Consider the following 22,745-nt stretch of genomic DNA (forward strand, 5'->3'; position numbering starts at 1 on the left):
TTAGTGCGGGAGTGATGAATGTCCAACGCTGCTGCGCTACATTCATCACATATTATTCCCACCTCTGTTATTAATCATACGGATGCCTCTGCTGACGCTCTATTGAAACGTTATACTAGGCGTCTGCTGCTCTACGTTTCATAGACTTTGGTCGTATTGTTTTTTTTCAGTCCAATGCAATGTTGCAATGCACTCTCCCTCCTTTTGTTCTTCATAACGATGGCTAATGTTCTATTCTGACTAAAATACTGTATTTCACTCTTCAAAGCGACTTCAAATTAATTTATTTTAAGTGTACTTAATGCAAGAAATGTGTTATTGTCATTCATCATTTTAAGCACCTTGTACAATGGCATGTGTACATTGAAATGTTCTCTCTCTCTCTCTCTCTCTCTCTCTCTCTCTCTCTCTCTCTCTCTCTCTCTCTCTCTCTCTCTCTCTCTCTCTCTCTCTCTCTCTCTCTCTCTCTCTCTCTCTCTCTCACTGTTACTACAGTGTTTAAAAATGACCGGAATATAACCCCTCCTTGTGCAAGAGGTGAGCATCAATACCTGGGAGATTAGTTTGTATTGGGTTTCCAGTCGCACATGAAGGAGGTAGATTGTGTATACAAACGGGAGTAGGCGTCAGGTTATCCAATGATGTCCCCTTTTAAGTACACTTTCTGGAAGTGGACAATTCCAGGGTGTTGACTGTAGAATGCGAAAGTGCAAATAATGGCACAACCAACTGGAACTATACTGTGAATGCTGAATTTGCTTAAACAATATTAAAATATTATTAATCCGCAGTAGATGAATTGAAATCACAATTGGTAACGGCATTGAATGTACAGGCACATCAGACATATAGTAATTTTTCTATTCTTGTTACCTTTTAGCATCGAATCCTAGTAGAGACTTTTTCAAAGCCTTGCCAAGCGAGGGCAAGCGGCAGTGCTGGCAGGCCAGTGGCCCTGGCCTCAGAGTTCAACCAGGAGCTCTGGCTAATCAAGGCTAATCAAATGCATCACAGCATTCTAGTACCCTACACTATGAAGACTTTTAATTTCGACATTGCATTTCCCCCTCCAACTTCAGCTCCTCCAATCTGGGATGCGTTGCAGTGTATGTATGATGTGCGTGTGTGTGTGTGTGTGTGTGTGTGTGTGTGTGTGTGTGTGTGTGTGTGTGTGTGTGTGTGTGTGTGTGTGTGTGTGTGTGTGTGTGTGTGTGTGTGTGTGTGTGTGTGTGTGTGTGTTGTCAACCCCAACCCTCTCCCTCTCCCCCATGCATCCCCCTCCACCTCCAACCTGCTCGTCCAACACACACACAACACAATGCCATTTTTCCCGGGTGATGTAACTTCCACGTCGGGGAGCTGCTGGTGGAGGCCCGTGCGAGTGCTGGCATTGTGTTCCAGCAAGGCTCAGGATGTCCTGTTGAGGGGGGGGGATGGTAGTTGTAGTGCTGGGGGGAGGGGGTCACAAGACCAACAGATCTGGACTCATTAGTTCTTGGTTTTTTAAGCAGCGCTGGTCAATCTAGGATGTTCTGAACATCTGGCGTTGGACCGCCATTATGCCAAAGATCTACCTGGGCCTTTTTATTGTATTTAGTTTTATTTTACTTATGTACTTCGAACCTGTACTTTTGATTGTGGTTTTTTAAGCATAGGTTTCCATTTTGGTGTGCTCAACACTGCATTGGACTTTTCAGTTTTTGTTTGTTAGGTCCATGTCTATTATTGTATGCTACTCTGAAGTTCCCTTTTCATGAAGCCAGTGGATACGGTCTTGGTTTTGGGTAAGTTGTATATTATGTGTTTGTACATGTCACCGTCTTACCATTTGAAAAAATATTCTAAGTTAAAGATAGGTGAAGGTATTTTGGCCAATTCTGAGCTGCTCAAAATGTACTTCCTGTACTGGAATACTTCTGTTTTTCGACAACAAAACCAACCATTCATTTAAACAAAACCTTTGTGTTTGATTTTGTTTCACCAAAATGATGTATATCTCGAGTAACATGGAGGGCAGCCTCCATTTACATTGAGGCGTATTCCATTTATTTTCTGACAAAGCTCAGAAAAACGGATTTCTGAAGAATAATGGGATTACGGAAGCCCAGGAACTGACACTGACGTCACTTGGGGTTTTTTCTTGGCACTTGCTTTCCTGGCCACTAAGCAAGTTTATTTTCCCTCTTCCCTGGCCATGGCAGGAAGTTTATTTTGATGGCTGATTTCATTATATTTACGTTGTTGTTTTGGTTGGCTGTTTACCGTCTCATTCATCACCATGTTTAAACTCCGGGGAAACTGATGCAGTTTTCTTATTTATGGCCGTTTGTTATTATTTTACGATTTATTTGAAGATGTTTATTCTGTATGCAAAGGGCCCTCAACACTTAGAGGATCCAATTGGTTAAGCTTACCATGGTACACAGCACTTTGTTACCAAATGTCTCCTGTTTCTACTTGATGGTTAAGGGTCATTAGGATGTGGTGACGTCACGTCGCAATGAATGCCTCCATTTTGGAAGCATAGGGTTAGGGTTATTGTGGAGGTAGTAAGGATTTGTTGGTCAATGTTTATTAATTCATTGTGAAAAGATTTTTCATTGATGTGTTTAGTCAATGTCTCATAAGGAAAAAATGTCAGTTTGGCCTTCCAACATGTTCTCCCCAAACAGTACAGAATGTTCTGAAGAGATTTTTTATTCCTCTGTGGTTAAAATATCTCTCTCTCTCTCTCTCTCTCTCTCTCTCTCTCTCTCTCTCTCTCTCTCTCTCTCTAGGTGTGAACTTCAAGGAGGTTAATAGCGACAACAAGAGGAAGCTGTTTGGCGAGATCTACACCGCTATCGACACATTGGCATTCACTTTTGGCAATGTGTGAGTACAGACAGTGATCCCAGCGACCACAATACACCCACCACCAGTCTTGACTTGTCCACACCATCGAAACCACCAGGGCGCTTGCACCTTGCTTTCCTCCTACACTAAATGTGTTGCCAAGTTTCATCCAATATAAATAAAGCACCAAATTCCTGGCCTGTATTAACGACTTGTTCCTAGTTCCCTCTGCGTGCGAGTGTGCTTGTGCTGATGTTGCTTGTTACATACACATATCGGTCATTAAGTGCCTCTGATGAGTTTCCCCCTCACTGAGAACCTTCCTCCCCCCCTCCTCCTCCCCTCCTCCTGGCCCCTGTCTTGTGTCTCCAGGGTGTCTGACTTCCTTATGGGAGATGTAGAGAGCGGCACGGCGGTGGGGCTCGCCCTGACGAAGAGGAGCCGGGTGAGATATGCTGCTTGACAACAGTTAGCTTGCCCATGAGATCTAGCTCGTCTACGCCTCACACATAAAATTAATTGCAGAAAAATTCAGCTCCGAACCAAGATGGTGAAAAAGTCTCATCTTATTTGTCATTTATGAGAATGAATGAATGACTACTTTATTCCGGACTCGAAGTTCCATTTACAAGACAAGAATACAAATGACATGACAATACAAATACGAGGTCACACAGATTAAAATACATATAAGCATCGATTCCAATGTTTCCACAACCCAGAGGAGTACCTTGTATCACTCTGTTTAGTGTCAGTGAGTGCAATTATTAGTTTGTTTTTTGACTCTAGAAGTCGACACATACATTTGTACATAAAATTCCTCAACACAGCATGAAAGTTGGTGAGAGAATTGATCCAATCTTTATTAGATGTATGATCACATGATTGCCTTTTTGTCCTATTTTGATTACGTCAACAACATACTAAAAGCTTCATATGCAAACGTATTTATAGGTGTAATTGTTTGGTCTATCCGTTGGTGTTTTTTGCCACTTAAAGTTACTTAACATTATTCTGTTGACCGTTGCACTCGAAAGCATCGCAGGTCAAACACTTAGTTTGACCGTGAGGTCTAACTCGTCTACAACTCCTACTTGTCAGGTTGAAGCTACAGCAGAAGCTCACACACAGCCACTGGTTTTCATTGTGACTGTGTTTACAGTTATGTACTGTGGACTATAAGTGTAACCAGAGGTTTTTATCTCCTCCCTCTACAAATAAGAACATAGACAGCAAAGAGTTCGTAGCTCATTATTATTTCCCATTGTGGTTAGGTTTCATGACCAATTGTAAAAGGGCAAAAGAGAAAGTCAGTATAGCGCTTATGTGTGAGCAAACCCTGGGATTGTCCCCCCTTGGTTGCCATAGAGGGTTAACTGTTTCATTCCTGTTCTCTAGTCTTTCGAGAACCTCTCTGTGGAATCTGGAGGATCCGGTCCAGAGAAAGATGATCCAACGGGTAAGATCCGGCCTCCTTAAACACTAGTACTGAACCATAGCAACACACACTGGTGGATTACACCTTCTGCTTACTTCCTGGTTACGCTGATTGACTAATACCCCATGAAATATTAAGAGCACTTAAGAGCAAGAAGATAAAAGCAGAAGTGGAAACGGGGAGGTGTGTGTCATGGAGGCTGACGTCGTTGGCTACTGTCCACTCTCACTCACAGATAATGCAGTCACTCAACCCTCTATCAGGCCTGCTTAGCGAAACTAGCATTAGCACACATCACACACTTAGTGTGGTCACCAATGTCAAAATGTCTGTTACGTGTGTTCTACTAAGGGTAGCTCCCAAGGTAGGCCCAAACACTGGCGCACGCCAAACGAGGAGGCCCTCCATGGGGCGACTAGTTCATGGGTGGTGGGTGTAAGTTGGTGCCGGTGCCGGGCTCATCTCTGTCCTCGCGCCCCCCTGGGGGTCTCCTCTCTGGCCCTCACAGGACCCTCCCCCCCGGCACCCTCGTCGCTGTCCCCGGCGCAGCCCGGGGAGGTGGACGCCGCGCTGCAGCGCAGCGACTCGGGCGTGGAGTCGGCGCTGCTCTACGCTAAGGCCTGGTCCAAGTACACCAAGGAGCTGCTGGTCTGGGTGGAGAGGCGGCTCGCCATGGGTGAGTCCCCCGGTCCCGTCCCAGCTGCTACCCCGCCAGGTTTGGTTTAGGCCCAATCCCATTTCTACCCCTCACCCCTTCCCCTTAACCCTCCCCCTTGTTTTGAAGGGGTAAGGCGAAGGGGTAAGAGGTAGAAATGGGATCCCATTTCTACCCATTTCTACCCATTTCTACCCATCTTCCCATTTCTTCCACCTTTGAGGGATGATTTATTTGGAGCGCACGTGTAGCGCAACATATGATGCTCGAGTATGCAAGCAGAACATGGTTAAACAAGATGAGTATGTTGTAATTTCAAGCAGATGAATCAACAAGGAATGTGACACACTTAACAGCGCAAGCAAATGTAGTTTACGGTGTCATTCGCGTCATCCAGCATTAGTCCTTAAGATTTGCAGTAATAATCTGGGACAATGCTTTGTACAGATTTTTATGACACGAGAAAAGATGCACGTCATTTTAATGTAGTCAGATAAAGATAAAAATGTGCCCTTTTGCTGGTTTGGATGGTATTTCTTCTAAAGTGTAATGAAGAAAAATTCAGGCCTGAACAAAGATGGGGAAAAAGTCTCATCTTATGAATAATATTAAGTGCCTCTGATGAGTTTCCCCCTCACTGAGAACCTTCCCCCCCTCCTCCTCCCCTCCTCCAGTCTCATCTTATGTATAATACTAAACAATTGACTTTATTAGATGTATGATCTCATGATTGCTTTTTGGTCCCATTTTATAAAGTCAACAACATACTATATGACTTGCATGCAAACTTATTTGCAGGTGTAATTGTTTGGTCTATTTGTAAAGTTTCTTAACATTATTCTGTTGACGAATGCATTCGAAAGCGTAGCAGGTCCGAGCCTAGCTTTTGCTTCTAGGGGTTAAATAAGATCACCTGCTGTCTAGCATGTTGTCTTGCTGTTGCACGATGCTGTGACTCCTTTTACTTCATTGCTTAATTTATGGTCTGAGTCACTCAACAAGTCAGCACAGGCCCGTGATCTACTTGTGTCTGCTGTCTGACAGCTGGAGAATGCAGCTGTCCTCAATGTGTCGTCAATCCAACACTTAACTGTTTTGAGAGTGTTGTTTTGCTTGCATCGTGGTACGCTTCAGGGTCTGGTAATGGGTAGACAAGGCTGGTTATGTTTGTCAACCCCTCATAGGCACCCTGATGATGGAGAGTGGTACGACTGTATATATATATATGAATGTCTTTACCCACAACAATGACACTTTAATGGTCTATTCCCATCGTAATCATATGACAATTTCATTTGTCATATTATTGCTTTGTGCAATGGTCATTTTATCTAATGAACTACTTGCGTTACTGATTGTAAAACCCAGATTTGTTTGAGAGGAGTGTTTACAGGGCTGGACTCTACACATTCAGTTGATCCTCACATTCTTTTCTCTGTTCACAGATATTGAGTGTGCCAAAAGTTACGCCAAAATGGCCGAATCGGCAAAGAACCTTGCGAGTCAACAGGTGAGTGTCCAGCAAATTCAGTTCAGTTTATCGTCAAGTCAATCGACAGTGGTCTGACTTTAAGTTCTTATTTTCAAGGAGTTCATGGCCTTCCGCGAGATCTACATGTCAGCATTCAGAAACGACATTGAGTACAGCCAGCTCCTGCTTCACACCGCGGCCGTACTCCAAAGCAACAAGTTTGTCCTGGTGGGTCCTTCCTTCACGTCACATCTCCAGCTCCCTTCACCCCTTCTGTGTCTTGAACATCACGCTGTTGACACTCAACCACTATCCAATCAAACACTTACCGTGTGTGTGTGTGTGTGTGTGTGTGTGTGTGTGTGTGTGTGTGTGTGTGTGTGTGTGTGTGTGTGTGTGTGTCCATTGTAGCCTCTGCAGACCCGAAAGTCTGAGCTGGACAAACTGCGGAAAGAGGTGAAGGAGCAGTGGCAGAGGGAGCAGAAGAGAATGGTAGGTTGAACGTCACATTTGGAAAGATCAATCTCTACCCATTTGAAGTTCATCGTTAATAAGCATAGCCACCCCCTCAGAACCCTCTTACTTATTGTGTGTCGTACGTCCTGGCACTTAATGTACGCACTTATTGTATGTCGTACGTCCTGGCACTTAATGTACTCACTTATTGTATGTCGTACGTCCTTTCACTTAATGTACTCACTTATTGTATGTCGTACGTCCTGGCACTTTATGTACGCACTTATTGTGTGTCATACTTTTTAGTTGTGTAGCGTCTTATCTTAGCTATCTTTGTTGTATACAGGGAATGGGTTAACCTAGTGATGGTTAGTGCTGGGCACTTGGTTCTATGAACCTCCTTATTGTACCGTCAGCGATATATTGTTGTTTCTCTTTCGTCTGACAAATGTACTTATTGTAAGTCGCTTTGGATAAAATAATCTGCTAAATGCCCTAAATGTAAATGTAATCAAGAGAAACTAAGCCAACCCGCGGAGGCCATGTGTAAAAATTCAATGACTCTCCACGGCCCAGTACTTCAGTTGCCCTTCAGCAGAACTACAGGATATATAATTATAAATGAGCATTGACGTGGATTTAAGGGACTTTTGTTCCCCGACGTTTGAGGCTGTTGGATTCATAAAGAGCGTTCTCCAGGCCTTAGCGTCGTAATTTGACTTGGCCATCCCAAAATTCTTTGCCGCTTTTATGTTTTCTGCTCATTCATTTGTAGATGAGCTGGGTTGCTTGGCTGTAATCGGACTGTGACCGATTCAAATGATGCCAAGCTCCAGGCTTCACATTTGCGTCTGAGACATTGTGGTATGAATGGTTCATGGTCGACCAGGGTCTTCAGTATGCCAGGTTCTGTTGACACAACAAACCCCAATGGTCTGTCCCTGGTCAGAAGGAATGTTCTACTGAATTCATTTGAACCGATATCGTAGCTGGAGGAGTGCCTGCTTTTGAATCGTTTGTTGTCACACACAAGGCTACTGCATGTCAGCTTATTCTCTGTTCCAGGGATAGATAGTTAATACTTCATAATGCTTTATTAAAGGGATGTTTTTCTCTTTTTTTCTTTACGGAGGAATCGATGGGTATAAACAACCATAGACTGTGCATGAGGCAGCATACAGATAAATGTATGAACATTCTATGTATGTGTGTATACAGGCATATACAGGCATACACATCAATGTATATAACTTGTATTTGTGCAAAGTCATGCATGCATAAGTAGTAAGGATAAGTAAGGAGTAAGTAAGTGTGGAACAATGAGAATTAAGGTGTCTGTGTGTGTGTGTGTGTGTGTGTGTGTGTGTGTGTGTGTGTGTGTGTGTGTGTGTGTGTGTGTGTCTGTGTGTGTGTGTGTGTGTGTGTGTGTGTGTGTTTGTGTGTGTGTGCGTGTGTGTGCAGCACGATGCGGACAGCGCCCTGAGGAAGGCGCGTCTCCTGCGGGGCCAGCGGCAGGAGGAGCACCAGAAGGCCCGCGCCGCCACGGGCCGCGCCGAGGAGGAGCTGCAGCAGCAGCTGCCCCTGCAGCAAGGCGGGGCCGGGGGCCCCGTGGGGTCCGTGGGCCCCGTGGGGGCCAAGCTGGACAAGAAGAGGAGGCTGGAGGAGGAGGCGCTGCAGAGGGTAACAGGCCAGAGACACAACATTATCTGCCAACGTCCAACGTGTGGCTGTGGGGATATGTGCCCGTCTGCTGGCTTCACTGAGTTCTCTCCCCTGTGTGTGTCAGGCGGAGGAGGCCCGGGAACACTGCAGGGCGTGTCAGATGGACGTTGGCGTGAAGAGGGCCGACATGGCCGCCACCAAGAGCCTGATCCTCAGCCAGCTGCGGGAGATGGTCTTCCAGTGTGACCTCACCCTCAAGGCCGTGAGTCCAGTCCCTGTTCTCCGAGGACCTCTTCAACCCCGGGGGGCACCACTGTGACCCCTGGACGACTTTTACACCACTCAACAGAATATATTCGGGGCTCAAAGAGCTAAAGAGCTGATCTAGGACCTGATTGGCTCCTACCTGCAGGGAGAGGAGCCAATTTTGTGGTCTGCCCAGCAGAACACCTGTATTTCAGTGCCCCTTCAGAGCACCCATTAGGGCAGATGTAGTCATCCTTTCCCGTGTAATGCCAGCAAATATTGGGCAACGCTGGAGCTCAGTTGCCACGGCTGTCAATCAATTAATTGAGAGAAACAAGTTCAACATCATCAGTTTGCCAACCCTAATGTCTATGTGGACGTGTGAAGGGATAAGCAGTTGGCTGATGATGTTGTGTGTCTCTGGTCGCCCAGGTGACGGTGAACTGGTTCCAGCTGCAGCAAGCCCAGGTGGTGTCGTTGCCGGTCAACCACCAGAGCCTGTGTGAGCGGGCCAAGCTGTACGAGCCGGGCCAGCGCTACGTCCAGTACGTCAGCAGCCTGCCCGCCGGCCCCGACGCCTCCTCTGAGCCCAAGGCAGGGTGAGCTATACACACAGGCACACACACACACACAAGCACGCACACACACATACGTACGCACGCACGCATGCACGCAGCCAGGCACGCAAGCACGCATGTACCACATAAGCACACACGCAGACAACAACATGCAGGCACTCATACACACACACACAAAACCACACGCTGGCACACGCACACGCAGGCACTCAAACGTACACCCACAAACGCAACAACACAAATGCAGTCACACGCACACACAGCCACACACGTGCACACACACACAGACACAGGCACTCGCACCCGCAACCACACACATGCACTCACGCGCTAACACACACTGGCCCCTTGGTGCTTGCAGAGTAAGGCAGAAGGGCCCCTGCCACACCGGGGGCCCTTGGTGAGGTCAGATGGGGGTGGGAGGACGTAGGGGAACAGCGTTGTTGTGGAGAGGGTCTCCCCCCAGTGAGCACGGGCTGGGGGTCTTCCTGAGGAAGCGGTGGTCAGTGGAGGAGACCACCGGGAGGCGCGTGTTGATCCACCGGCGTGTGTGGCACGTACCAGGTTCAACAACGCGCGCACGTATATACCATCACATCATCGCCTCACTCAAAAGCTCTATGTAGGGTTTACTTATGAGTCATTTATTATAATAGCCTTCTCCATTTAAATAACTAGCTAATTATCTAGTCATTCATAAGTTGTCTAAATATCTTCTCCATTTAAATAGCTAGCTATTTATCTAGTCATTCAGAAGTTGATTTTTGTTTATAGTTTATTGTTGCAATTCTAAGAGGGCATCTAATTTTGTGACCCAGTAAAGTGGGAATCCTGTTGTAGCCTAGAGAATGTTTTCCTTTGTCATTTTTATTGTTCAGTTTTGTTTGCGGTCCCCAAGGCATCACAAACACACGCACTGCACATGCACACAAACGCACATGCACACACACGTGCACACACCAAGCAGGTGGCCATAAGAGAAAGCTTTGTTCTCAGAACGTTTACCTCTCGGCCGACCCTAATCGCTTCTGATCAAAAGAATGGAGCATGAGAGTCAGGAAATGAACACACACTGGTCTTTGAATGGTTTATTATAGACAACTGGGTCAGATATATTGAGAGAAGGACTCTCATCCTGCCCCCATGTTACAAAGCATTGAAGGGGTTATGAAACACCTTTACAAGCACCTTCTGGCACTCTACTGATTCTATTTTCTACTTTGATCTTACTATGGGGTGTATGGTAATATCATTCTTCATTTTATTGAAAAAGATTCCTTATAATTATTATCATGTACACAGTTCTAATTTAGTTTGTGATTTGAGCTCACAATTCCGGAACATTGCCTTCCTGAAAGCCATTAAACCACTGGTTACATCTACTCTTACGTAAGGCTCCTCAAATAAACAACAATGTATTCCTTTAACCAATCCGATAACAAACACCGCTTTTTTACCGCTCATTCGCTGCTCATGACTACCAGCGAGTCTCTTCTCATGGCCTTACGTTTGTCGGATGTCCTCCTCAGGTCTGTGTTCTCCAAGCGACCGTTGACCGGAAGCCATTCTTCTCAATGCAACCTCTCCCCTGCGGGGTCCGGGCCCGCCGACTGCCTCAGCGCCGACGAGGTGGACAGCCCCGTCAACGCACGGCCCGCCAAGATCTCTGAGCGCCGCTCCAACAGCAGCACAGACATCCAAGGTGGGCACCCTCAGGCCTTTCTGACCTGAGGATGAGACCTCCTCACAATGGATGAACCAGGATACTTTCAACAGTAGCCTCAGCTCACCTCAGAAGCTCTCTTTATTAGCTGTCTTTTTTTATTTCTAAATCGTTACAAATAAAATGAGGACAAAAGACTAACTATTTGTAACCTTAATTGGTGTCAATGTGAGGGCAAGTACCCTGGAATGTGAAACAAGAACAAATGTGTTTGACACCATCGATATTGACCCTGATTGACACTGGGACTCTCAGCGGCTTTACGGGGCAAGCTCTTTTGTTTGGTGATAGCGTGTCGTTGGCAAGAGCCATTGTTTTTGTTTAACCCTTAGGTCTTCATTGATCAGTATTTGAAAAGCATGACACATGGTTAAGGGTTTAGAATATAAGTGGTAACCTTCTGTGGTGAAGGGAGGGAAGCTGCCTGAATATTAGTATGAAATAAACAATTGACCATTGTTAGCCAAGACTTTTATGGGGGTTTGAAGTGGGTTTCAACAGAGCATTTAAGACTAATCACAGGACAATGGTAATGTTTGAGACGGGGGGGGAGGGGGGAGGGGAGAGAGGAGAGAGGAGAGAGAGAGAGAGAGAGAGAGAGAGAGAGAGAGAGAGAGAGAGAGAGAGAGAGAGAGAGAGAGAGAGAGAGAGAGAGAGAGAGAGAGAGAGAGAGAGAGAGAGAGAGAGAGAGAGAGAGAGAGAGAGAGAGAGAGAGAGAGAGAGAGAGAGAGAGATCCAGCTTAATCCAAATGCCCAAACTTGACATTGCCGAACATCGCTATACAACTCTGACTTGCAACCTCTAGTTTTGTCTTTTGCATTGAATAAATAGTACAGAAGCAGATAATACATTTGCTTACTTATTTCTCCAGACATACAGATATTTGGGCAATCATCTCTCAGACTGTTATCAAATCATAATACTGACATTTTTCTGGGGTTGTGGGAACTCAGAAAGGGCAACTTGTAACAGTGTTGTTACAAGCGAATGAATCAGTGAAACTTAATCGAATGATGAGTCCACAAAGAAGAATGCCGGTTTCTTTCCTAAGCCTTGTGTGGTTCTGTTTGGGCAGCTCTGAGGATCCAGGGCCCGTTCAGACCCTGGGCCTCGGCCAGTCAGGGTGGAGGGATGTGCAGCGACTCGGAGAGCGCTGGAGGGAGCAGCGAGTCCCGCTCCATGGACTCTCCCACCGCCAGCCCCGGTAAGGCCCCGATACTGAGCACTGCAGTACTTCAATATAGACCACTAAGGCCCCAATACTGACCAGTACCTCGATGTAAACCACTAAGGCCCCAATACTGACCAGTACCTCAATGTAAACCACTAAGGCCCCAATACTGACCAGTACCTCAATGTAAACCACTAAGGCCCCAATACTGACCAGTACCTCAATGTAAACCACTAAGGCCCCAATACTGACCAGTTCCTCAATGTAAACCACTAAGGCCCTAATACTGACCAGTACCTCAATGTAGACCACTAAGGCCCCAATACTGACCAGTACCTCAATGTAAACCACTAAGGCCCTAATACTGACCAGTACCTCAATGTAAACCACTAAGGGTCAAATACTGACCAGTACCTCAATGTAAACCACTAAGGCCCTAATACTGACCAGTACCTCAATGTAAACCACTAAGGGTCAAATACTGACCAGTACCTCAATGTAAACCACTAAGGCCCTAATACTGACCAGTACCTCAATGTAAACCACTAAGGCCCCGATACTGACCAGTACCTCAATGTAAACCACTAAGGCCCCAATACTGACCAGTACCTCAATGTAAACCACTAAGGCCCCAATACTGACCAGTACCTCAATATAAACCACTAAGGCCCCAATACTGACCAGTACCTCAATGTAAACCACTAAGGCCCCAATACTGACCAGTACCTCAATATAGACCACTAAGTGTCAGATACTGACCAGTACTTCAATATAAACTACTAATAGTCTAATACTGAGCAGTACTTCATTATAAACCACTAAGGGTCAAATACTGACCAGTACTTCATTATAAACCACTAGTGTCAAATACTGACCAGTACTTCATTATAAACCACTAGTGTCAAATACTGACCAGTACTTCAATATAAACCACTAGTGTCAAATACTGACCAGTACTTCAATCTAAACCACTAGTGTCAAATACTGGCCAGTACCTCAATATAAACCACTAAGGGTCAAATACTGACCAGTACTTCATTCTAAACCACTAAGGCCCCAATACTGACCAGTACTTCATTATAAACCACTAAGTGTCAAATACTGACCAGTACTTCAATATAAACCACTAAGTGTCAAATACTGACAAGTACTTCATTATAAACCACTAAGTGTTTTATACTGACCAGTACTTCAATATAAAACACTAAGTGTCATACTGACCAGTACTTCATTATAAACCACTAAGGCCCCAATACTGACCAGTACTTCATTATGAACCACTAAGGCCCCAATATTGACCAGTACTTCATTATAAACCACTAAGTGTCAAATACTGACCAGTACATCATTATAAACCACTAAGTGTCAAATACTGACCAGTACTTCATTATAAACCACTAAGTGTCAAATACTGACCAGTACTTCATTATAAACCACTAAGTGTCAAATACTGACCAGTACTTCATTATAAACCACCAAGTGTCAGTTACTGACCAGTACTTCATTATAAACCACTAAGTGTCAAATACTGACCAGTACTTCATTATAAACAACTAAGTGTCAGTTACTGACTAATGCTTCATTATAACAAAGTATCAAACATGTTCCTTTCCAGTCAGAGTACATCAGATGATGCTTTGGGTTTATGGCAGCAAGGATGCACAGAGTCCCCTTCCTTGTATCTGAAAATATATTATAGGCCTATATATAAAATAAAAATAATTCCGTTTCTGATTTGACTTTCACAAAGCATGTCCCATAATGTGGTAACCGATACCAGCGTGGAAAAGTGAGACTACGCAAAACCATGAACCACAGCTTCCAAACTGCCTAATTGAGTTTCAGTGTTAGTCAGTTTGCATTCTGTTCTAGAAAGAAGGGACTTGTGTAGTAGCTGATATCTAGATACAGGATGCCAGGTCTGAGGGTCTTTGTGCAGTTATCTTCATCTTATCTCTCCTTCATGCTGGGCGGCTGTTTGTTTTTATGGCTTTGCTGTGAAAGTGTGTTTACCAGAGATACAAGAAGGGCAGCAGACTTTACTATGGGGTAAAAGCTTGATTGGTGCTCGCCCAGTAAAGCAGCAAGGGTGTTTTCTGGAAACCTGTGAACATTTCGTGTAGCAAAACACTTTGTTGAGGGTTCTGTTTGTGATTTGATATATCTAGCTGTGTTATAAAAACAAGGCCACCTTGGGGATGACACACACAGACACGCATCCGCATAAACTAACGCTTTTTAGCCGCAATGTGTGCAGGGTGGTATTTGTGTGTTTGTGTGTGTGTCCCAGTTGCTATGGTACCAAAGTGTCCCAATGCAATGTTATCCTAGCCATCGTGTTCCAACAGATGCGGGTTCGATACGGCAGCGCACGCTTCCAAACTTGGCAGTCAACAGTGCTCACAAAAATGTTGGGAGTGTCTGTGTGCATCACTCTCGCTGCAGGTTGTACATCGATGTTGTTAAGATCGGGCTCCCCGGTGCGTCACTGGGTAGAGCGCGTACCATTAATTCCCAGTCCTTACCGCAGCGACCCAGGTTAGATTCCTGCCCGCAATCCCATGCCTAATTGTCTTACTCATGCTACAGTAAAAAAGATGAAACCTTAAAAAAAAACTACTTTAAAAAACAATGTTGTTAAGACATGTTTATCATGACAAGGATTTTAAAGGCGCCAAACAGAAACAATTGTCTTTCAAGATTCTCCCGCCGTAACTTGAGATCCAAGTTACGACTTGGATCTCAAAAACAAGGCGCAATCTAATCAAAAGCACTTCTGTGGTTGTTTCACAGAAGTGAAAGTGAGGTTTTGTGACCTCGCCAGTTTGTTTAGGGAAACCGATAGTATAAAGCATGTCTGTTTGTTGTTTTAGTAAGTATAAGGTTATTATTGCTGCATGTGTCTTCTGCAATCACATGCGCTGCATGTGATCACAGTTGAATCACAATGGATCATTTGCTAATCTTCATGAATCTAAATGTCTCCCATTCCTGCCCTCCTCTGTTATGCTAATTCCCCTGCACTATGGCTGCATTCCTTGCGGCTAATGTTAGTTGTCACCTTATTGTACATGTTTTATTGCAATGCTACAGCTGTCCGCTCTGCACCAATTGCAATCCCTGCCATACTGAAAAGGGGGTTCCCCTCTTTTGAGGGCTTTTGTCATGGTTTCTTTCTCACTCCTACGTTTGAGTTCTCCTTTTTCTCCATCACTCAGTAAGGGTTATAGGGCCGGGGGTACCCACCGAACCGTCTCTTTGAAGAAGACGTTTGAGAGCTCCGAGACCGAAATTGTCAAAGTGCATCAATATGAAAAAAACGTATTCCAATAAACTCAAAGTGGGGGTGAAATCGGTTAACAAGACCTGTTTGATCACTCCACTTTTTGGATTTGTTTTCCGTGTTGGCTTATGTATAGATGCTTCAAAATGGCGGATACGAAGGCCAAGTTAGCCCTGCCCCCCCCCACCCCTCCCCCTACTGTTCCCTTTCAGACCTCCACAAACTGAACTTGACCTCCATGACCTTGCAAGTCATCCCTGATTGGTGGAATGGCATTATTGGCAATGGAAAGATGAGTGATGAAACAATCACTCATCTGAGTGATGAAACAATCCCCCCCCCCCCCCCCCCCCCCCTCAATATTACCAACTTGAAGTCGACCACACCCCCACAGCACCTAAAGCCAATCCCATAAAGTGGGGTCCTGTCAGATGGAGAGTGACGGGCCGATGCAGGGACAGCATAGCAACAAGCGACACTAGGCCTCTACACGCTGCTGTGTAGCCTGGCCATGAGGATTAACTGGTGCATGTGGTCCTGTTCAGGGGACTTCAAGAGGAGGCTCCCACGGACCCCCTCCACGGGCACCATGTCCTCTGCCGACGACCTGGACGAGAGGGAGCCCCTGTCCCCCTTTGAGAGCGGTAGGTGCTGCGGACGCCATTGATTTAGACCCATGTCATATACCTGGACCAGAGGGGGCCCCTGTCCCCGCCCCTATGAGAGCGGCTGCTAGACACGTGCTGCCAGGCTCACTACATTGGTTTAGACCCATGTTATTTGCCTTGTTTGATTACTATTCTTTTTCTTCTCGAATGAAGGTGGAAATCCCACCAGTAAGGATAAATGCAGTTTGAAATCTGGAAATATGTTGCTATGATATTTTGCTCCTCTGCAGTGTAGACACCATTGGAGGAAGCATCACTGTTTACATTGTAGTATCTGGTCTTACACCGTTTACGCTTTCAATGAAACTGCGTTTGACTGTCCTTCATATTTATTGATGCCAAAAGCAGCCCTGCCTTATTTAAGTGTATTGTCTGATGTGTCAGGGCAGACGACCACAGCAGGAGCGTTGAGCCACTGAATGTCTTAAAAACAGGAGCTCCTGTTGAATAGAAACATTGAGTCATACTGGGCCATTGCCGTCTGTAATTCCACAGACGGTTAAGTGTGGCTCATGAGTAGATGTCTGCAAAGGCTGTTAGAGTAATCAGTCTTTTGTTCTCTAATCCCGAGGGAGGTACAACCGGTATATCAGCTTTAATCGTTTTTGGCTCTCAGAGACATGTAGTTCATAGTGCAGCTACAGAAGGTATTCTACTGGCAACATAACATTCATTCTTCCTTGGTTGTCAGACTGAAAAGGACCACGGGTGCAAAAGTGAAAGGGCAAAGGTTGCATCAGGGTTCTTTAAGATCTCACAAATTCTGACAAATGTACTTATTGTAATTAGCTTTGGATAAAAGCATCTGCTAACTGCCTTAAATGTAAATGAAAGATGCTTCTGGCCCCAGTTAGCCACGCTGCGGTGGACCGCTGGGAGGCGTTTACAGCTAGCTAACTCTTCTCCCCCCCTCCCGCCCTTCTTGTGTCCCGGGGCCCCACCGTGCGCTGCTCCTCCAGGTCTGAACATGGACATGGGGACGGAGATGGCCAGCTCCCCGGGGCCCTTCCGCAACACCCAGATGTCCAAGGCGGCCCAGACACACAAGCTCAGGAAGCTGCGCGCCCCGTCCAAGTGCCGCGAGTGTGACAGCCTGGTGGTGTTCCACGGAGCCGAGTGCGAGGAGGTGAGCCATCCAGACAATTTCATGTTGTCCATGAAAACTCACACTTTTATTCAACAGTTTTCAGCAGGGCTAACAAAATTGACGTTTTCTAATCATCGATTAGCCTTTCAACACTATTAGCTCAACAATGTGCCATTAGAACATTCGAGGGATGGTTGCTGGAAATGGGCCTCTGTACACCTATGTAGATATTCCAGTAAAAATCAGCCGTTTCCAGCTAGAATAGTCATTTACCACCTTAACATTGTCTAGACTGTATTTCTGATTAATTTAATGTTATCATCATTCAAAAAATAACAACATTTCTAAGTTACCCTGAACTTTTGAACAGTAGTGTAAATCCATTAATTTAATGTTATCATCATTCAAAAAATAACAACATTTCTAAGTTACCCTGAACTTTTGAACAGTAGTGTAAATCCAGCGTTAACTAAGGGATCAGAGGGGGAACAGCGGCTGGGCGACTCAACAGTCCGGCATCATCTAAAAACGAAATAGCCTCATACGGGGAGGGCGTACTCTACCAGAAGAGATATCCTCACAGCACATAGCACTCACGAATAGCTGACAGACTTCTGTGCCATTCTAACAAGCTACACGCAAATAGTAGGCTGAGAGTCTGACCTACAGCAGCAGTGTTTTGGCTCTCTGGAATGTCTCTGCTTATTCACTTGGATTCAGCAAAACTTTATCAAAAAGATTCACCAGCACCCACTCCAACCCGGCGATATAGAACGTGAGCGCTGATGTTTAGATTGGCCCTGTTCCCCCCCCCGGGGGAACCCTTCCACCAATAGACTGCAGTCTGGGCAACACGCAGTGGAAAATAAGGATCTCTGTTTGTCTTCTGAGGTCTGTCCCTGCTTCCCAAAGCCCTGCGGTTCTCACCCGCTACTCTGCCCCTAGCAAGATCCAGTTTCGCTCACTTCCTTTGGAAAGTTTGAGATCAGATGCATTGAGCGTTGCCGTAAGACGAAGGAACTTTCAGAAAAGGACTCGCAGTTGACTCAAAATTTGATTCATGAGATTCATTCTCGTAAATTATTTGTGCCTCAGCCTGTCCACCAAACAACAGTCTCAGCCTGAATAATCTCTAGACTAGCACTCAAAGTAGATTGTCAATCTGTTTATTTATCTTATAATAAAATATTTCAGCACTAATAAAGGCGAAACATTTCTATATTGTTTTAATGGTAGAATGAAACAATAACATATTTACCTCTTGTTTAATTGACAGGCTCAGCCAAAAATGCAAAAGCCGGACCAAGTGTTATTTTCTACATTAATTGTTATAACATTTATAAAGAAATCAGATTTTATACTCTGGCGTTAAAACGGTGGGTGACTGATCAAGTTTGTGTGCCGCCCCAGTGCTCCTTGGCCTGCCATAAGAAGTGTCTGGAGACTTTGGCCATCCAGTGTGGCCACAAGAAGCTCCAGGGGAGACTGCACCTGTTCGGCATCGACTTTACGCAGGCCTCCAAGGACAGCCCGGACGGAGTGCCCTTCATCATCAGGAAGTGCACCTCAGAGATCGAGGCCAGGGCGCTCAACCTGAAGGTAGGGAGGGATCCGTTCACTGGTGGATCATTCAAATGAATGGGGTTGAAGCCGATTGGTATCGCTGTAGTTCTACTCCTGCTCACTGCTCTTGTCGTCATGGTTACCCTGAAGGGGATCTACCGGGTGAACGGCGCCAAGTCCCGCGTGGAGAAGCTGTGCCAGGCGTTTGAGAACGGCAAGGAGCTGGTGGAGCTGTCGGACCTCTACCCCCACGACATCAGCAACGTGCTGAAGCTCTACCTGAGACAGGTGGGCTACTGCTGTGTACTACGACTACTACTACTGCTACTTCTGTGTTACTAATGCTGCCGGGATCAGGCGGGTGTTCCTTTATCTGGCTAAGTAATGACATTAACGAAGCTAGTGAGACGAGCCCGGCGTGTGGCGGGAGAAAAGGTCTGAGCTCCCGTGATAACATGTTGTCCGTGTTCTTCCCCCCCTCCCCCCAGCTCCCAGAGCCCCTCATCATGTTCCGCTACTACAACGACTTCATCGGCCTGGCCAAGGAGAGCCAGGCGGTCATCATAGAGGAGCTGGAGGCCTCGCGGCACAGCCCCCCCCCGGAGACCCCCTCGTGTCTGCCCCCTCCCCCGCAGGTCAGCGTGGAGCTCAACCGGGTCCTCTTCAAGATCAAGGACCTCCTCCGGCAGCTCCCCTCCACCTACTACAGGACCCTGCAGTTCATCATCCAGCACCTGCACAGGTACAGGGCCGTGAAACACACACTCTGATTGATTAATTACTCATTCATAGGCCGCTCTACTCCCAGACAACAATGTCTGGGAGCAGAGCGGCATAGTGGCATTGCCTGTTGGACATCTCTTTCTGGGGGATGGGTCGAGGATTTGAACCAGCCCCGAGGATTGAACCAGCGGCGACTTCGGTCGAGGCCCGTGTTTTCACCGGCTCTTATCTGCTGTTACAAAGCATCACGTTTAGAGGTTTCTGCTGACGCTTTTAGTAAAAGCAACTTACAATTCATTCACACATCACACACCGACGGCAGTGTCAACCACGCAGGGCGACAGCCAGCTTGTCAAGGGCAGTCAGGGTGAGGCGTCTTGCTCAGGGACACATCGACACTCCCGATAGGAGAGGCTGGGGATGGAACTAGCAACCTTCCGGTTACCAGTCAACCTGCTTTTCCTCCTGAGCTACTGCCATCCCAAAACATCTGTAGCATGAGACGTACCAACGACTGGACTCCCTTCTAACCCACGGCTCTCCGCCCCCCAGGGTATCGGAGCGCGCCGAGGAGAACAAGATGACGGCCAGCAACCTGGGCATCATCTTCGGCCCCACGCTGGTCAAACCCCGGCAGGCGGACGCCGAGGTGTCCCTCTCCTCGCTGGTGGACTACCCCTACCAGGCCCTCATCGTGGAGCTGCTGGTGCGCCACTACCAGATGATCTTCGACACGCCCCTCAGCCCCCTGCCGGGCGGAGGTGGAGGGGAAGGTGGAGGCGCGGCCCAGCCCCGCCTCAAGCCTCAGCAGCTGAGCAGGCACTCCAAGTCCCTGGGGGACATCAAGGAGGTTTGTTTTTAGGATGGTTTTGCATTGTTGCTTATGTCCCAGTGCTGCATACGCTAAAGACACATCTTTACAATGAATATAGATAATACTGAACATTAATACACATATATTATGAACTATGATACATTTTAATTGCTAGCTACCAAACATTCATTTTTGCAGTTTCAGTTGTATACTTGCTTGGAAGGAAATTAGTTTTTTTGCAGAGCTAGATTAGTGCTCCGTAAAATAGGATTTATCATGGAATTATAGTATGATCAATCAATAATCAACAGTACAGTTGTTTTATTACTTTTTAATATTCCATAATGCATAATAACTGCTGCTAAATAGAAGGTAATGGTTTAATAAATAATGTCCACCAAAGCTCATTGTGTATATGTTGTTCTCTACATTGTCTCCCCATTACAGCAGAGCTCCAAGGTGTACAAGAGGCATTCCTCCATCATCCCCTCCTCCCATCTATTGGCTGAGGTCAAGGAGACCATGCCAGGGCTTGACAGGACAGACAGGACAGACTTTGAACCTGGTCAGTGCTGGAAATACTAGATTCTCTGCTTATGCGTGTGTGTGTGTGTGTGTGTGTGTGTGTGTGTGTGTGTGTGTGTGTGTGTGTGTGTGTGTGTGTGTGTGTGTGTGTGTGTGTGTGTGTGTGTGTGTGTGTGTGTGTGTGTGTGTGTGTGTGTGTGCATGTGCGCGTGTGTGTGCGTGTGTGTCTGCATTGATCAAATACTAACACTTGATTACATTAATTACACTCAGCCCCTATGGAGTGAATGACGTGTTCCAGCAGTCCATCAGCCTCATGCCTCTCTCCTCTCCCCGCAGCTCCAGACACCGACTCCACAGACTCGGTCAACGGGGCGGCGCTGCCGGGCGTCTCCCACCCGCGCCCCGCCGGCCTCAGCCGCTCCAGCCACGGGGGCGTGTCCCGCGTCCAGCTGCGCCACACGCGCAACAAGGTCTACTCCCGGCCCGCCAGCGTGCCCGTGGACCGGGCGCCGCCGCCCGCCTCGCACTCCCACCTGGACAACAACCACGGGCCCCTGAGCGCGGCGGCCCTGGAGACGGGGCCCCGCCCCATGGAGGAGGAGGAGGAGGAGGAGGGGGAGGGGGAGGAGGAGGAGGGGGAGCCACGCTGGGACCTCGACGGCCCCAAGTCCCGGGCCAGCTCGCGGTACCGCAGTACGCTCATCGACACACACACGCTGCGCCGCACCTGGGACCGGCAGTACAAGCAGCACGGCGACGGGGCCCCCAGGACTACCACCGGGGCCCCGGCCTGTGGCTCCCCGCCGGCCGAGGGCCTGGTCCTGCCCGCCTCGGGGCCCCCCGTGTGCCTCGCCGCCGGCCCCCTGGGGGGCCCCGGCCGGCAGTACGCCGTGGCCGTGAGGCCCGGCAGGACTCTGAGGAGGGAGGACAACGTGGACGAGCAGAGCCTGGGCGCCGCCCCCTTCAGGGCCCCCCGGACCCTCAGGCCCCCGCCGGGCACCTTCTACAAACCCCCCTCTACCGGCGCCCGCGCCAAGCTGCTGCAGAGCTCTTCACAGGCCCACAGCGCAGAAGAAGAGGAGGAGGACGATGACGACGAAGAGGAGCTGGGGATTGAGATCGAGGTGTCGGTGGATGAGCCCCCGGAGGAGGAGGAGGAGGAGGAGGAGGAGGAGGAGGAGGAGGAGGATGAAGAGCGGGAGTCCCGCTCCTCCTCCAGCTCCAGCCCTGAGGAGCTGGGCCAGGGCCAGGCGCGACCCCTGTACCAGAGACTCCGGCCCCGGCGGCTCCAGGAGGTGGAGCACCGCGAGGCCCACTTTGTGTGAAGGCCTGGGGGGCTCCACGGGCCTGGTTCACCCAGCGGCCGTCTGGCCCCTCTCTTGGCGTCACAGTACCCATTGGATCGGACCCGGTAGGGCTTTAGCGGCTGGCTCCTCCCAGGGGGGGTATTCTGTGCCATATATTGTATAAGAGGAAGACAAAAGGACTGAAGACTGAGAAGAAAAATGTGTGTGGAAACATTTGTTTAGTTATTATATATATATATATATATATATATATATATATATATATATATATAGTCATACCACTTCCCGAAAGGCAAAACAGAATGCACTTATTAAACATTTGCTTCAGCTCACTGTCAAACAGACATTTGATTGACCCGTCACTATGCTTACTACTCGCTGGCCCATAGCCAGACAATATTTATAACCCTCATTGTTTTTTAAAGAAGTGCAATTACATTTGACTTAAATATTTTTTGTATTCTTCATTGGTCATTATGTGTGAATTGTTCATGTATACCAAAAAAGTATGACTTCAACTGTTACAACGATATTAG

The 22,745-nt window shown here is 47.2% G+C and overlaps 1 protein-coding gene across 4 annotated transcripts in view; it reads left to right on the forward strand.

Annotated features, from left to right (window-relative positions):
- arhgap29a (Rho GTPase activating protein 29a) overlaps window positions 1-22,228 on the forward strand; it is a 41,315-nt gene extending 19,087 nt beyond the window's left edge. For 2 of the 4 annotated variants that reach the window (XM_056584281.1, XM_056584284.1), the window contains 20 exons: window positions 2,778-2,874; window positions 3,208-3,280; window positions 4,234-4,294; window positions 4,782-4,949; window positions 6,374-6,438; window positions 6,517-6,627; window positions 6,811-6,891; window positions 8,317-8,535; window positions 8,642-8,779; window positions 9,196-9,362; window positions 10,871-11,043; window positions 12,141-12,269; window positions 16,065-16,163; window positions 17,147-17,313; window positions 18,685-18,873; window positions 18,988-19,125; window positions 19,326-19,579; window positions 20,113-20,410; window positions 20,822-20,939; window positions 21,239-22,228. In XM_056584281.1, the coding sequence (XP_056440256.1) occupies window positions 2,778-2,874; window positions 3,208-3,280; window positions 4,234-4,294; window positions 4,782-4,949; window positions 6,374-6,438; window positions 6,517-6,627; window positions 6,811-6,891; window positions 8,317-8,535; window positions 8,642-8,779; window positions 9,196-9,362; window positions 10,871-11,043; window positions 12,141-12,269; window positions 16,065-16,163; window positions 17,147-17,313; window positions 18,685-18,873; window positions 18,988-19,125; window positions 19,326-19,579; window positions 20,113-20,410; window positions 20,822-20,939; window positions 21,239-22,227 (3,734 nt within the window). In that variant the 3' untranslated portion in view covers window position 22,228. Of the gene's footprint in view, window positions 1-1,440; window positions 1,785-2,777; window positions 2,875-3,207; window positions 3,281-4,233; window positions 4,295-4,781; window positions 4,950-6,373; window positions 6,439-6,516; window positions 6,628-6,810; window positions 6,892-8,316; window positions 8,536-8,641; window positions 8,780-9,195; window positions 9,363-10,870; window positions 11,044-12,140; window positions 12,270-16,064; window positions 16,164-17,146; window positions 17,314-18,684; window positions 18,874-18,987; window positions 19,126-19,325; window positions 19,580-20,112; window positions 20,411-20,821; window positions 20,940-21,238 lie in introns of those variants that run through there. The other 2 variants (XM_056584283.1, XM_056584282.1) reach the window with 2 other exon arrangements.
- The last annotated feature ends 517 nt before the right edge of the window (window positions 22,229-22,745 follow it).

The sequence above is a fragment of the Gadus chalcogrammus genome, chromosome 23, assembly GCF_026213295.1.
Source record: "Gadus chalcogrammus isolate NIFS_2021 chromosome 23, NIFS_Gcha_1.0, whole genome shotgun sequence".
Classification (NCBI taxonomy): domain Eukaryota; kingdom Metazoa; phylum Chordata; class Actinopteri; order Gadiformes; family Gadidae; genus Gadus; species Gadus chalcogrammus.